At 48.7% G+C, this 16,752-nt stretch overlaps 1 protein-coding gene across 2 annotated transcripts in view; it reads right to left on the minus strand.

Moving 5' to 3' along the window:
* Positions 1–16,752, minus strand: part of EEIG1 (estrogen-induced osteoclastogenesis regulator 1) — a 66,444-nt gene that overhangs the window by 46,886 nt on the left and 2,806 nt on the right. For both annotated transcript variants that reach the window (XM_067471771.1, XM_067471770.1), the window contains exon 2: positions 13,991–14,554. In XM_067471771.1, the coding sequence (XP_067327872.1) occupies positions 13,991–14,136 (146 nt within the window). In that variant the 5' untranslated portion in view covers positions 14,137–14,554. The remainder of the gene's footprint in view (positions 1–13,990; positions 14,555–16,752) is intronic.

Genomic DNA, 16,752 nt, shown 5'->3' on the forward strand with positions numbered 1-16,752 from the left:
TGCATCTGGTGGGAATGAGAGACAGGGCCTTCTCTGTGGTGGCCCCCGCCTCCAGCTATGGAACTTTCTTCCGAATGAGGTTAGGTCTGCCCCCTTCCTCCTGACCTTGAGGAAGCAATTGAAATCCTAGCTGTGGAATCAGGTATTTGCAGAGTGACGACTGAGACCGGTAAAGACTAGAATTATTGGACAACAGTGTGTGGATTGAGCTGGACGATGTTTTTAATTTGGCGAATGGTTTTATATGTATTTTAACATATGTATTTTAATCTATTGTATTATGTATGTTTTAAAATGTTTTATTGTTAGCACTGAATTTTTGCTGTTAGCTGTTCTGAGTCCCTCTACGGAGGTAGAGAAGAATGGGATATAAACGTTTTAAATAAATAAATAAATAAATAAATAAATAAATAGTAAATAAATAAATAGTAGCCAGTAATGAAAGGACCAAGGCAGTGACATCTCTGGCCTATCCCCTGTTCGGATATCGGCCAGCATGCCAACGTCTCAAATCAAGAAATAGCTGTTCTAAGATCCACAGAGATAATTGCAGGAACACCCAGCAAGCGAGAGTCCAAAAGTGGCAGGCTAAATCCTGGAACCTCAATCACTGGCTGAGACCTGATGAGAGACTCCCTCCTGGGCACACATAAGAAGGGACAACTTGGAAGGTGCTGGACAGGCTGCGCTCTGACACCACGAGGTGCAGAGGCAACCTTCAGAAATGGGGCCACAAAGGACGAGTGTGGAGAAGAGCAAACCACGGCCCGCCTTTTACAATGCAGCCTGAGCCCTGCCACATGCACAATGGAGGACCTTCTCAGAGCAACACCAGAGGCACTCCAACTGGCCAGCTTCTGGTCAAAGGAAATGTAGTTTTTAAACTTTGTGTTTTTATTTATTTACTAGCTGTACCTGCCATGTGTTGCTGTGGCCAATCTTCCCTCCCTCTTTTTCTTTTCTTTTTTCTTTCTTCCTTCTCTACCTGTGTCTTTCCTCTCTTCCTTTGCTCTTTGGTTCCATCCTTCCCTCTCTCATTCCTTCCTTATTTCACTTTTTTTTATTTCCTTCTCTCCTTCCTTCTCTACCTTTCTTTCCTTCTCTCCTTCCCTCCTTCTTTTTCTCACTCCTTCTCTCCTTCCTTCTCCCTTTCTGTGTATATGTGTATTGTGTGTGTATATATGTGTATATGTGTGCATATATTTGTGTATAGAGAATATATGTGTGTTAGTGTATATTCTGTGTACATGTTTTGTGTGTATATATATTTGCGTAACGTGTATATATGTGTGTTTGTGTCTATTCTGTGTATATGTGTTTTGTGTGTATATATGCGTATATGTGTGTATATATTTGTGTATATGTGTATATATGTGTTTGTGTATATATATGTGGTTTTGCGCCCATAATGTATTTATTATTTTTTTGGCTTTTTAAGTTCCTTCCTCTCTGTTTTTCAGTGTTTTGATGAGTGATGGTCACTCGTTGGCCTGACAGGTGTCTTGTGTCCAAATCTGGTGTCCATTCGTCCAGTGGTTTTTGAGTTCTGTCAATCCCACAAACGAACATGACATTTTTATTTATATAAATTTACTTACTATACTTGTATACCGGCTTTCTCATGTAAAATACATTACAACTGTACCCTTGATTTGCTTCTGACATGATAAATAAGTTAAATCCAGAAAAACACAAGAAGCGGAGGGGTGTTGCTCCCTACTCAGCGCAATCGGTGCCTCTGCCTGGCTTCGTTCCTGGGAGCGCCCTGCAATTCTCCTCTCCCAAGAGTGTCATGAACTGGAGTAACCCTCTGGAAATGGGAGTGTTCATCCCATTTCTTCTTAGCCACGGCCTGGCTGATCTGGCGCACGAGGCAGCAGGGCCCATGCGCGGTCAATGGAAAGAGAAATAGCCACCCGAGGAACAACCTTGTCCCCTGTGACTCCTCCACAGGCACACGGAGGCCATTCATGGGGCGAACATAAACACAACTGTTTCTAGCCGGTGGAAACAACTTCTCACAACCCGGGCCTTGCGTGTGATTCAGGGTCATGCTCAATAGTGCCACATCGAGAGCGGGCGAGCAAGCGAGTGGCCCAAAGTTGACCAGCCAGGGATATATACGCACTATACACACTATGGCAAAGAACAGGTTTGCACAAGAGGGAAAGGGAGAAGCCAAAGGCAAAGACAAACAGAGAGACTGCAACTATATTGGTACTCCATGGCTTCGCATTGATGTGCATCAGTGATTAGAATGTGGAAGGATGGGTGTGTTGTTTTTGTGCTGGGGAAGGTATTTTATTTCATTGTGCAATAGCACCATGACAATCAAGCTATCCTATCCTATTCCATTCTGTTTATCCGTATGGCTGTGAACGGCCCCCTCACCACCTTTGTCCACGTTCGCAAGCCAAGCAGGAAAAAGGGGCGACATCCTGACATAACAGGATGCAGACCTCTTGCGGGGCGGAAGCTCCTATCACCTCTTTCGCAAAAGGAACCGCATCTCTTCCGATGGCAGCCTGCAACTGCGCAGAAAACTCAAGCCAGCAGCAGTTGGTGCTGCTATCCGTTTGCAAACCACAACCCTGATGAGATGCAAAGCCTGATGAATCCGTGGCCACGGTTCAAGCGTGGCAATGCCATATCTGGGAATGGAGTCATAGTTATTTATTTATTTATTTAGCAATTTTATATACCAGTCTTCTCCCCTCCATCGGGGGACTCGGGCCGGTTTCCAACAATAATATCACAAAACGATCATTAAAAACGTCCCAGGTTATACACCTGGGATCACCCTTACACAGGCTGTTCTGTTACTCATAGAATCCTAGAATCCTAGAGTTGGAAGAGACCTCCTGGGCCATCATCCAGTCCAACCCCATTCTGCCAAGAAGCAGGAAAATTGCATTCAAATCACCCCTGACAGATGGCCATCCAGCCTCTGTTTAAAAGCCTCCAAAGAAGGAGCCTCCACCACACTCCCTCTGGGGCAGAGAGTTCCACTGCTGAACGGCTCTCACAGTCAGGAAGTTCATCCTCATGTTCAGGTGGAATTTCCTCTCTTGTAGTGTGAAGCCATTGTTCCATTGCATCCTAGTTTCCAGGGAAGCAGAAAACAAGCTTGCTCCCTCCAACCATAATATCACATACAATCAATAAAACATCATAATACATGTTACAGTAAAACATTGAAACAGCAATTACAATCAATAACTATAATGGTCAGTCGTCACACTAAAATCGTTGCTCATCCTCCTCCATCCATATCTCAGGGTGTTGGCTCACTCGTCGAATGTCTGTCTCCATAACCACGTCTTCACCTGTTTCCTAAATGTCAGGATAGACGGGGCGCTTCTGATCTCCAGTGGGAGAGAGTTCCAGAGTCGAAGGGCCACCACCGAGAAGGCCCTGTCCCTTGTCCCCACCAGACGCGCTTGCGAGGCTGGTGGGACCGAGAGCAGGGCCTCTCCAGACAATCTTAATAATCTTGATGGTTCATAGGGGAGAATTATATTGTATTACATTATCATTATTAGTATATTGTATTACATTATTATTATTATTATTATTATTAGTTGTTGTTGTTGTTGTTCATTCATTCAGTCGTTTCTGACTCTTTGTGACCTCATGGACCAGCCCACGCCAGAGCTCCCTGTCGGCTGTCACCTCTCCCAGCTCCTTCAGAGTCAAACCAATCACTTCAAGGATGCCATCCATCCATCTTGCCTTGCTTAAGCAGCTGAGGGGGGAAAGGAAAGGGACTGAGGCTGCCGAGGGCGGAAAGGAAAGGGACTGAGGTTCTTAGGAACTGTGGGAGTTGCAGTCCAAAACAGCCAGAGAGGGAAAAGGAAAGAGCCTGAAGCCAGGAATTGTGGGAGTTGAAGTCCAAAACACCTGGAGGGAAGGCCCAAATTGGCCCATGCAACCCCTGCACCTTCTTCCCCTTGGCTGTGCCTATTTTAACAGAAGGGCTGCCTTCTCACTATTTTAAAGTCAGTCCTGTGTCCAGCTCAATAATGAGCATTGATCTATGAGAATGACGCCAGTGATAGGCTTTATCAGAGCAGCGTTGCCATGCAAAGGGAATACTTGGCAAACAGAGGCCTTGCAGATCTTGGGGAAAGAGTGCAAAGAACCACGGGTCTAGGTTCTCAAACTAATCAAAGCTGCATGTGAGAAACTGGCCATGGATCTGCTCTACTGAACACAACGTCCTCCAAAACAACGACAACAGAAGCAGCAGCGTAATAATAACAAGCAGGACTTGGAACAGGGAAGCTGTTCTGATAAACTTATCGCAAGCCTCAGCTCTCTGTACTTTGCATTTGCATGTAGAAGAGGAAAGGGCTCAACGTTGGGCTGACTTTCCCATTCCAATACCAAAAAGACACGTCTCGGCTCCGGGGAGTGTGCAAAAGGGCACATTTCTGAGAATCCAGATTTCTTAAACAGCCCGGAAGGAAGCCCCACGTGACCGGGAGCCTTTCCCAAATTCCCGATTCTGTTACATCTTCGTGACTTTGTCCAAGATGCGCTCCAAGTCTCTGCCTGGGTTATGGGAACCATATGCTCAAAAGGAGATGGAGGAGCAGGGAGCTATAGGTCGTGCTCCAGTGAGGCGCATGCACTGGGGGAAAAAACACTTTAGTAGCAACGCTACTAAAGGTCAAGGGCAAGGTGTTCCCCTGACATGAAGTCCAGTCGTGTCCGACTCTGGGACTTTGGTGCTCATCTCCATTTCTAAGCCAAAGAGCCGGCGTTGTCCGTAGACGCCTCCAGGAGGAAGCTACAATAGTTATCTTACCTAAACAGGGCAGAGACTTGGAGCAAATAAAGAACTATACACCAATTTCATTGGTTAACAACAATTATAAATTATTTGCGGAAATCTTAGCAAACAGGTTGAAACAAATTCTAGTTAAAATAATACATGGGGATCAAGCAGGCTTTCTTCCAGGCAGACATCCAAGTGAAAATGTGAGAACGGTGAGAGATATATTAGAGTATGCTGAACATGACCCAAGCAGAGAAATTGCATTATTATTCTTAGACGCGGAGAAAGCATTTGACAACGTGCAATGGGACTCCTTGATTAAAGTATTGGACCACTTTGGAGTGGGTCCATATTTCAGAAAGGCCACAGGAGCCATTTACTCAAAACATTTGCATGTTTCTGAACTGCTAGGTTGGCAGAAGCTGGGGCTAACAGCGGGAGCTCACCCCACTCCCCAGATTTGAACCTGCGACCTATCGGTTATCAAGTTCAGCAGCTCAGCGCTTCCAGCAATGCTACCAGGATGTGCAATATAAGGCAATCCGAGACTTGCAAACAGGATTCCGTTTTGGATACCAAGGTAAACATTTCTAAACCCACCTTTTAATTGGTTGGTGATGGCTGGCTATACAGGCTGTCCCAGAGTTACAAACATATGACTTACAAATGACTCCTAGTTAAGAACAATGGGGCTGAGACACTGGAAGTGAGAGGAATCTGCCCCTCGGAAGGAAAGAAAATCAAATTATTCAAAATCCAACTCTTACAGGGACAGAAAGCGAGGTGAAATCTTCTGAACGGGGGAACGGGCAAGCAAAGGAAACCCCATGGCGGTGTTTATTGATTTATTTACCATATTTATATACCGCCTCTCTCAGCCCGAAGGTGACTTGAGGCAGTTTACAATTGGCAATCAATGCCACCAACAATATAAAATATAGTTAAAGACATTAACATATAATATAGAATATATAAAAGCAGTAGAAACAAACATAAAACACAAGTTGTCAGCGTCTCATGACTACAATCATTTTCCTGTTGCATCGTCAATTGTTCCGTAGATCTAGATTAATCTGTTACACTGCATTTGCAAATGCTTGCTCAAAGGTATTAGCTCTTTTTCGACACGTTAGGAGGGAGGGTGCCAATCCAATATCCCTAGGGAGGGTGTTCTATAACCGAGGGGCCAACGCTAAGAAGGTCCTGTCTTTCGTTCCCGCCAATCGCATCTGTTTGCCCTTCCCTATGCCATATGGACTAATAAAATAGGTATAAAAACAAACATTGATGGACAACAAATCAGCATTTGCAAGGCTTGCTCAACAGGACGATTTTCCTCTTGCGGAGTCCAGGTGAAGCCTCTTCCACAGGTGTCAATGCTGCACAACAGATGTGTAAACATCTGCAACAGCCACTAAGTGGCATTCGGAAATTGTTGGTTTTGTTGGGATGCTGGATTGTTGGTTTCACTCTTGCCAAATTGTTCGGGACCAGACACTGAGCTCAGGGGACCCTGTGTGAGGTTGGGAGCCCCGGTTTAAGAAGCAGCGCCCCCCAAAATGAGAAGAACCCTAAGCCCCAGAAGTTCATGACCACGTTTTGGGCAGATGGAGCCAGAGGAGCAACCCAAACAGTGGGCCTTGAAAAAGGGATAGATAGAGAAGGACACCTGCTCTAAAGGAGAAAGGAGGCATGTCCTTCAGGCTACCCGAAGGCTACCTTGCGTATCGTAACTAAAGGAAGAGCAATCAGAAAATAATAATAAATAGGAGTCTAGTCCCTCGATCCAGGGAAGTCATGCTCCCCATGCTCTCTCTATTCAGCCAAAGTCAGACCACATCTGGAATACTGTGGCCAATTCTGGGCACCACAATTGAAGGGAGATGTTGATTCTAAGCTGGGATGTCTCCAGAGGATGGTGACTAAAATGATCCAAGATCTGGAGAACAAGCCCCATGGGCATGTTTAGCCTGAAGAAGAGAAGGCTGAGAGGAGATATGAGGACGGCCATGGATAAATATGTGAGGGGAACTCATAGGGAGGAGGGAGCAAGCAAGTTTGTTTTCTTCTGCCCTGGAGACTAGGTCACAATGGAACAACGGATTCAAACTACAGGAAAGGAAATTCCACCTGAACATGAGGAAGAACTTCCTGACTCTGAGAGCTGTTCAGCAGTGGAACTCTCTGCCCTGGAGTGTGGAGGAGGCTCTTTCTTTGCAGGCTTTGAAGCAAAAGCTGGATGGCCATCTGTCGGGGGTGCTTTGAACGTGATTGTCCTGCTTCTTAGCAGAATGGGGTTGGACTGGATGGCCCATGAGGTCTCTTCCAACTCTAGAATTCTATGATTCTATTAAAACCTTGTGTGACTGTGGAGCAGAACAGACAACTCCGTATCTGTATGCCTGTCCACTGTGCCCTGCCTCATGTACAGAGGCGGAATTGTAAGAGACAATGCAGGCAACCGGGCAAAAGGCATGACCTAGAAGAATCCTCTACCTGGTACCACTGTGGAGCAGAACAGACAACTCTGCATCTCTATGCTTGTCCTCTATGCCCTGCCTCATGTACAGAGTGACGAGAACGGTGTCCCAATGTAGATGCGCCCAAGACAAAGCACCTCATTGAGCCCAAGGGAAGAATCTTCCACCTTGTGTAACTGTGGAGCAGAACGGACAACTCCGCATCTATATGCTTGTCCACTTCACCCTGCCTCATGTACAGAGGAGGAATTGTTGGAGGCTACAGGCAACGCAGGCAAACGGGCAAAATGGCATGACCTAGAAGAATCCTCCACCTGGTGTGACTGTGGAGCAGAACAGACAACTTTGCATCTCTATGCTTGTCCACTACGCCCTGCCTCATGTACAGAGTGATGAGAACCATGTCCCACTGTAGATGCGACCAAAGGCAAAGCATCTCACTGAGCCCAAGGGAAGAATGCTCCACTTTGTGTGACTATGGAGCAGGACAGACAACTCCGCATCTGTATGCTTGTCCACTACGCCCTGCCTCATGTACAGAGTGACGAGAACGGTGTCTCGCTGTGGATGCACCCAAAGGCAAAGCACCTCACTGAGCTTAAGGGAAGAATCCTCCACTTTGTGTGACTGTGGAGCAGAACAGAGAACTCTGCATCTGTATGCTTGTCCACTATGTCTTGCCTCATGTACAGAGTGACGAGAACGGTCTCCCACTGTAGATGTGCCCAAAGGCAAAGCACCTCACTGAGCCCAAGAGACGAATCCTCCACTTTGTGTGACTGTGGAGCAGAACAGACAACTCTGCATCTCTATGCTTGTCCACTGTGTCCTGCCTCATGTACAGAGTGACGAGAACAGTGTCCCACTGTAGATGTGCCCAAAGGCAAAGCACCTCACTGAGCCCAAGGGAAGAATCCTCCACTTTGTGTGACTGTGGAGCAGAACAGAAAACTCCGCATCTGTATGCTTGTCCACTGTGTCCTGCCTCATGTACAGAGGAGAAATTGTTGGAGGCTACAAACAATGCCACTGCTGTTGCCCATTTTTGGTGAAAAGATATTTAGCTGCCTGCACGCCTTCTATTTTTATTGGTTTTATACTAATTTATGCAACGCTTTTGATACGAAACAAAATAAATTCTAATCAAACTCTATTTGTAGGCCGTCCTTTCTCCTTGAAAGGACTCAGGGTGGTTTCCAAAATATATGGCAAACATTCAATGCCAATCGCCTTCGATAAGCTTCCAGGCATGCCATACACTGCCTCCGAAACCAGGTAAGCTTACTGAGAGGGCCAAGGAGGTGTGAGTTGGCTCAGGAAACTGTACAAGGATAATACACGGTTGGGAAAAGGGAGGAGCGACGGCTGCTGATTAAGGCCACAAAATGGAAAGTATTCAGGCCGCCTCTGCTGACAACAGGTTGAACCTGAACCCAGTTTCAAACCAGGATTGCGGCCAAGGTCTGTGTCACACACGCCGGCCATTAAACAGGGGGAAAGGTGACCAGTTCCGCCCAGTGAAAAGCAGAGAGAGGAATGAAAGCTTGCTCTCAAAAATACAGATCATTCTCATCCTTCTTCTCTATGTCGTTAGATTTAAAGCAAGTTACGACATAATTAAAACAAAGAAAATAAATAAAAACAAGTTATGACATAAACAGATTTTTATGTATTTAAATGTCATGTAAATTTATGAAAGTGTCATGGCCACACTATATATCAGGCGTGGGCCAACTTGGGCCCTCCCTCCGGGTGTTTTGGACTCTAACTCCCACCATTCCTGGCCTGAGGTGGGAGTCGGAGTCCAAAACACCCGGAGGGAAGGCCCAAGTTGGGCCATGCCTGATATATTATTATTATTATTATTATTTGATGCACTTATTAACCGCCATTCTCAGCCCTTACGGGCTACTCATGGCGGTGTACAGTACACATAAAAAGACAGTTACAAAGGCCAGTATCAACAACATATGACTATACAACAAATACAAACTACATAAAAATCCGCTTCGTCTCTTAGTAGAATCATAGCCTGTCTCATCTTCCTTGTACCATTCCAGTTCTCATTACCGTAATGTTGTTGCTTAGCACTTAATTAAATGCCCTCTCGAACAGCCAGGTCTTAAGGCTTTTTCGAAAGGACATGAGGGAGGGCGCCTGTCTGGTGTGTGCCGGGAGAGTGTTCCACAGCCGGGGGGCCACCACCGAGAAGGCCCTCTCCCTCGTCCCCGCCAGCCGTGCCTGTGACGCAGGCGGGATCGAGAGAAGGGCCTCCCCAGACGATCTCAAGGTCCTCATGGGCTCGTAGATATATAGTGTTGCCTTGACACTCAGGCCAGGAATGGTGGGAGTTGGAGTCCAAAACACCCGGAGGGAGGGCCCAAGTTGGGCCATGCCTGATATATAGTGTTGCCCTGACACTCAGGCCAGGAATGGTGGGAGTTGGAGTCCAAAACACCCGGAGGGAAGGCCCAAGTTGGGCCATGCCTGATATATAGTGTTGCCCTGACACTCAGGCCAGGAATGGTGGGAGTTGGAGTCCAAAACACCCAGAGGGAGGGCCCAAGTTGGCCCATGCCTGACATATAGTGTTGCCTTGACACTAAGCCAGGAATGGTGGGAGTTGGAGTCCAAAACACCCAGAGGGAAGGCCCAAGTTGGCCGATGCCTGATATATAGTGTTGCCCTGACACTCAGGCCAGGAATGGTGGGAGTTGGAGTCCAAAACACCTGTAGGGAGGGCCCAAGTTGGCCCATGCCTGACATATAGTGTTGCGTTGACACTAAGCCAGGAATGGTGGGAGTTGGAGTCCAAAACACCCAGAGGGAGGGCCCAAGTTGGGCCATGCCTGATATATAGTGTTGCCCTGACACTCAAGCCAGGAATGGTGGGAGTTGGAGTCCAAAACACCCAGAGGGAAGGCCCAAGTTGGGCCATGCCTGACATATAGTGTTGCCTTGACACTCAGGCCAGGAATGGTGGGAGTTGGAGTCCAAAACACCCAGAGGGAGGGCCCAAGTTGGGCCATGCCTGATATATAGTGTTGCCTTGACACTCAGGCCAGGAATGGTGGGAGTTGGAGTCCAAAACACCCAGAGGGAGGGCCCAAGTTGGCCCATGCCTGATATATAGTGTTGCCCTGACACTCAGGCCAGGAATGGTGGGAGTTGGAGTCCAAAACACCCGGAGGGAAGGCCCAAGTTGGCCCATGCCTGACATATAGTGTTGCCTTGACACTAAGCCAGGAATGGTGGGAGTTGGAGTCCAAAACACCCAGAGGGAAGGCCCAAGTTGGCCGATGCCTGATATATAGTGTTGCCCTGACACTCAGGCCAGGAATGGTGGGAGTTGGAGTCCAAAACACCTGGAGGGAGGGCCCAAGTTGGCCCATGCCTGACATATAGTGTTGCCTTGACACTAAGCCAGGAATGGTGGGAGTTGGAGTCCAAAACACCCAGAGGGAGGGCCCAAGTTGGGCCATGCCTGATATATAGTGTTGCCCTGACACTCAAGCCAGGAATGGTGGGAGTTGGAGTCCAAAACACCCAGAGGGAAGGCCCAAGTTGGGCCATGCCTGACATATAGTGTTGCCTTGACACTCAGGCCAGGAATGGTGGGAGTTGGAGTCCAAAACACCCAGAGGGAGGGCCCAAGTTGGGCCATGCCTGATATATAGTGTTGCCCTGACACTCAGGCCAGGAATGGTGGGAGTTGGAGTCCAAAACACCCGGAGGGAAGGCCCAAGTTGGCCGATGCCTGATATATAGTGTTGCCCTGACACTCAGGCCAGGAATGGTGGGAGTTGGAGTCCAAAACACCTGGAGGGAGGGCCCAAGTTGGCCCATGCCTGACATATAGTGTTGCCTTGACACTAAGCCAGGAATGGTGGGAGTTGGAGTCCAAAACACCCAGAGGGAGGGCCCAAGTTGGGCCATGCCTGATATATAGTGTTGCCCTGACACTCAAGCCAGGAATGGTGGGAGTTGGAGTCCAAAACACCCAGAGGGAAGGCCCAAGTTGGGCCATGCCTGACATATAGTGTTGCCTTGACACTCAGGCCAGGAATGGTGGGAGTTGGAGTCTAAAACACCCGGAGGGAAGGCCCAAGTTGGCCCATGCCTGATATATAGTGTTGCCCTGACACTCAGGCCAGGAATGGTGGGAGTTGGAGTCCAAAACACCCAGAGGGAAGGCCCAAGTTGGTCCATGCCTGATATATAGTGTTGCCCTGACACTCAAGCCAGGAATGGTGGGAGTTGGAGTCCAAAACACCCGGAGGGAAGGCCCAAGTTGGCCCATGCCTGATATATAGTGTTGCCCTGACACTCAGGCCAGGAATGGTGGGAGTTGGAGTCCAAAACACCCAGAGGGAGGGCCCAAGTTGGGCCATGCCTGATATATAGTGTTGCCCTGACACTCAAGCCAGGAATGGTGGGAGTTGGAGTCCAAAACACCCAGAGGGAGGGCCCAAGTTGGCCCAGGCCTGACAGTTTCCCATTTTGTTGGCTTATGAGTAACCGTGGAGAGAGAGGAAAAAATGCATGCGTTTGGCTGACATGAGAGGCAGCTTCTCTGCTGGAACACGCCTGCGATGTGCAGGCGTCACATGCAGAGCCCGCGGCTGAGTGCCAGCCAGCCAAGAGGGAAAGGAGAAGCCGGCGGCATCGGCGAGGGAAAGCACACAAGCTCAGCCGGGAGGAGAACGACAACGACAACGAAGCACAGCTTTGCAAGCAAACACACAGCCTGCCTAGGTAATCCCTTCCTCTTCAGCAATTCCTGAGATAAGCGGCTTTAACTCAAAGCAAAAGGAAATAAGAAACCCTCGGAAATTAAGGACTGGTCAGGCCTAATCTTCAAAATTAAGGAGTCGCTAGAGAAAACACACACACATATGTACATATGTAATAAAAGTCTATGTTTGTATGTGGGCCGCAATATATTTTTCTCCCACTTCCACAGACCACTGCGACCCCCACGAATGATGGACCTCGACCAAACTTGGGACATAGACACCCACATTATGCAGTTTATGTCCTGGTGAAGTTTGGGGGAGGATGCACCATGGATGATGGGATCTGCAGTCCCTTCACCCACACCCAGAGACTACTGCAAATCTTACTGGCCATGGATATGGACCAAACTTGCCACACAGACCCCTGCATGACCCATCTTACATCTTGGTGAGGATTGGGGGAGGATGGGCCATGGATGATGGGATTTGCAGTCACTTCACCCACATCCAGAGACTACTGCAAATCCTACTGGCCATGAATATGGACCAAACTTGGGACACAAACCCCTGAATGAACCACTTTATATCCTGGTGAGATTTGGGGGAGGATGGACCACAGATGATGGGATCTGAAGTGCCCCCACCCACATCCAGAGACTACTGCAAACCCTAATGACTATGGATAGGGACCAAACTTGCCACACAGACCCCTGCAGGACTCACTTTACATTCTGGTGAAGTTTGGGAGAGAATGGACCATGGATGATGGGATTTGCAGTATCTTCACCAACACCCAGAGACTACTGCAAACCCCATCAACCATGGATCTGGATCATGGATGATGGGATCTGCAGTCCCTTCACCCACATCCAGAGACTACTGCAAACCCTAATGACTATGGATAGGGACCAAACTTGCCACACAGACCCCTGCAGGACTCACTTTACATTCTGGTGAAGTTTGGGAGAGAATGGACCATGGATGATGGGATTTGCTGTCTCTTCACCAACATCCAGAGACTACCACAAACCCCATCAACCATGGATATGGTCAAACGTGGGACGCAGACCCCCGCATGACCCACTTTCCAACCCAGTGATGTTTTTTGGGGGGATGGACAGTAGATGATGGGATTTGGAGTCCCTTCACCCATATACAGAGACTACTGCAAATCCTACTGGCCATGGATATGGACCAAACTTGGGACATCCCCTCCCCATGACCCACTTTACAGCCTGGTGAGGTTTGGGGGAGGATGGACCACGGACAATGGGATCTGCAGTCCCTTCACCCACATCCAGAGACTACTGTGAACTGCATCAACCACAGATCTGCACCAATTTCCAATGGGTCCATTCATGGCACCCAAAACCAAACAATGCCCTTTTCATATAACTTGGGCATCGCTGGGCATCCAAGCTAGTATACATACATACAAAAGGAAACATCCTTGCAGTTCTGTTTGCCTTTATTCCTTGTGTGTTGACATAATAAACGGACCGAAGCCGGACTTGTTGCTGCTTTACTAGGAAACAACATCGCCTGAAAAGTCCGCAACACCCAGACCTAGGAATCTTCCGTGCGCATGACAGACACCTGTCAAGAGCGGGTATCAGGCTCCTTCGCGAGCAAGGCCAGGATTGTTTTGGAATTTGTGTTGGCCGGGTGCTAAGCAATAATCAATGCTGACAACAAAAGCTATGTTTGATTAGCAGTTACCGCGAAATGGAGCGGCCCTCTTTCTCAAGAGGAGAAAACGAGATTGCAGAGTCAACTTTCAGAGAAAAACAACAACAACAAGACACAACCACACCCTTGTATGTCATTTCGGATGTTTCAGCCTCCACGAACCAAGCCATCAAGACCCCCATTTCTTGACCTCCCCTGGCCCCTGGGGCCAGGGGAGGTCAAGAAATGGGGGTCTTGATGGCTTGGTTCGTGAATTCTTTGCAGGACTTCTGGGCGCCGGACGGCACGAGCGGTCAGCTTCTTACCTGGAGGACAAGGTGGCGAAATCCCCTCCATCCAGCAGCCGGACTTTGCAGAAGAGGACCCCGTTGACGAAAGGCACGGCCGTCAGTTCCTCCAAAGTGAAGCTGGTCTGGAACTTGAACTTCTTCTTCTTCATCAAAAAAGCCATGGGCAAAACTCAAAAAAAAGGAAAGGGGGGGAGCAAAACAAAACGACAACAATCGAGGCACGCCGAGAAGAATCCAAACAACTTGGAAATATCAATAAAAAAACAAAACGGAGTCCGGGCGGAGCGGGCGCTTGGCCTCACATGGGAAAGCCCTCCTGCCTCTTTGGTGGTCGGATCTGGCTAGCGTGGCATGGCTGGCCAGGGTTCCGGGTAAGGAGGCGGGCAGGACGGGCCTCTGGGTCATCTCCGAAGGAGGGAGGGAGGGAAGGAATGGCCGAAGCCCAGCTCCGGGCCAGCAGGAGCCCCTGGCACAGCTTCACAAGGGCATCGTCGTCGCTGCGATTGTGTAAACGAAGGGGGCTGCTGCGTGTGTGTGTGTGTGTGCGTGCGAGGAGGCTCCCACAGGTCTCTCTCCAGCCTAGGAAAAGCAGAGAAGAGCGGTTGGTGAGTCCACGCCTGTTGCCGGCTCCTCCCTTGCATTACAGCCCAATTAGAGGCGGGTGAACATCCCAGGCAAATGGAAACTCAGGCTGTTGGCCACAACCCCCCCACAATGCCATCCTTTCCCACATCTCACAGGGTCTATCACAGAATTGGAAGAGACCCAATTTGGGTCACCCAGTCCTGGAGGGTCTTCCTCCTGGGACAAATTGAGAACGGACAGCTTGGAAGCCCCTGAAAAGACTCAGAAGTGGACAGGGCGGATCAAGAGGCAACCAGGCAAAATGGCACAGCGTAGAAGAATCCTCCACATGGTGCAACTTTGTCTGGTTGTGATCCCCAGGTTGTGCCAGTCAGCACAACCACTGGAGAAATTACACTGCCTAGCCGGTATTGCACCACCTGACATCCGCCAGGAAGTAGCAGCCAATAGTGAAAGGACCAAGGCAGAGACATCTCCAGCTCATCTGCTTTTTAGGTATCAGCCAGCACGTCAATGACTGAAATCAAGGAATAGTTTTCTTAGATCTACAGAGACACTAGCTGGAACACCTCAGCAAGCGAGAGTCCAAAAGTGGCAGGCTCAAACCCAGCACCTCAATCCGTGGGTGATACCAGATGAGAGACTCCCCCCTGGGCACACAGAAGACTTGGAAGGCGCTGAACAGACTGCGCTCTGGCACCACGAGATGCAGAGCCAACCTCAAGAAATGGGGCCACAAAGTGGAATCCACAACATGCGAGTGTGGAGAAGAGCAAACCACTGACCCCCTGCTGCAATGCACCCTGAGCCCTGCCACATGCACAAGGGAGGACCTTCTTGCAGCAACACCAGAGGCACTCCAAGGGGCCAGCGATGGTCCAAGGACACTTAATCAACTACCAAGTTTGCAAAAATTGTATTTTTGAAAAAATCTGTTTGTTTGTTTTGTTCTGTTAGAAATGTAATACAATGTTCTGGTTGCTGTTGACACGATAAATAAATAAATGGTGCAACTGTGGAGCAGAACAGACCCTTTGCATCTCTATGCTTGTCCACTATGTCCTGCCTCATGTACAGACTGATGAGAACAGTGTCCCACTATAGATGTGCCCAAATGCAAAACACCTCATTCAGCCCAAGAGAAGAATCCTCCACCTTGTGTGACTATGGAGCAGAATAGACAACACCGCATCTCTATGCTTGTCCACTATGTCCTGCCTCATGTACAGAGCGACGAGAACAGTGTCCCACTGTAGATGTGCCCAAATGCAAAACACCTCATTCAGCCCAAGAGAAGAATCCTCCACCTTGTGTGACTGTGGACCAGATCAGACATCTCCGCATCTGTATGCTTGTCCATTACGCCCTGCCTCATGTGCAGAGCGATGAGAATGGTGTCCCACTGTAGATTCACCCAAAGGCAAAGCACCTCACTGAGCCCAAGGGAAGAATCCTCCACCTTGTTTAACTGTGGAGCAGAACAGACAACTTTGCATCTCTTTGCTTGTCCACTATGTCCTGCCTCATGTACAGAGTGACGAGAACGGTGTCCCACTGTAGATGTGACCAAAAGGCAAAGCACCTCATTCAGCTGAAGAGAAGAATCCTCCACCTTGTGTGACTGTGGAGCAGAACAGACAACACCGCATCTGTATGCTTGTCCACTATGTCCTGCCTCATATACAGAGTGACGGGAACGGTGTCCCACTGTAGATGCGCCCAAAGGCAAAGCACCTCATTGAGCCCAAGAGAACAATCCTCAACTTTGTGTGACTGTGGAGCTGAACAGAATACTTTGCATCTCTATGCTTGTCCACTATGTCCTGCCTCATGTACAGAGTGATGAGAACGGTGTCCCACTGTAGATGCACCCAAAGGCAAAGCACCTCACTGTGCCCAAGGGAAGAATCCTCCACCTTGTGTGACTGTGGAGCAGAACAGACATCTCCGCATCTGTATGCTTGTCCACTACGCCCTGCCTCATGTACAGAGTGACGGGAACAGTGTCTCACTGTAGATGTGCCCAAAGGCAAAGCACCTCACTGAGCCCAAGACACAAATCCTCAACTTTGTGTGACTGTGGAGCAGAACAGAATACTTTGAATCTCTATGCTTGTCCACTATGTCCTGCCTCATGTACAGAGTGACGGGAACGGTGTCCCACTGTAGATGCACCCAAAGTCAAAGCATCT

The sequence above is a fragment of the Anolis sagrei genome, chromosome 11 (genome assembly GCF_037176765.1).
Source record: "Anolis sagrei isolate rAnoSag1 chromosome 11, rAnoSag1.mat, whole genome shotgun sequence".
NCBI lineage: Eukaryota > Metazoa > Chordata > Lepidosauria > Squamata > Dactyloidae > Anolis > Anolis sagrei.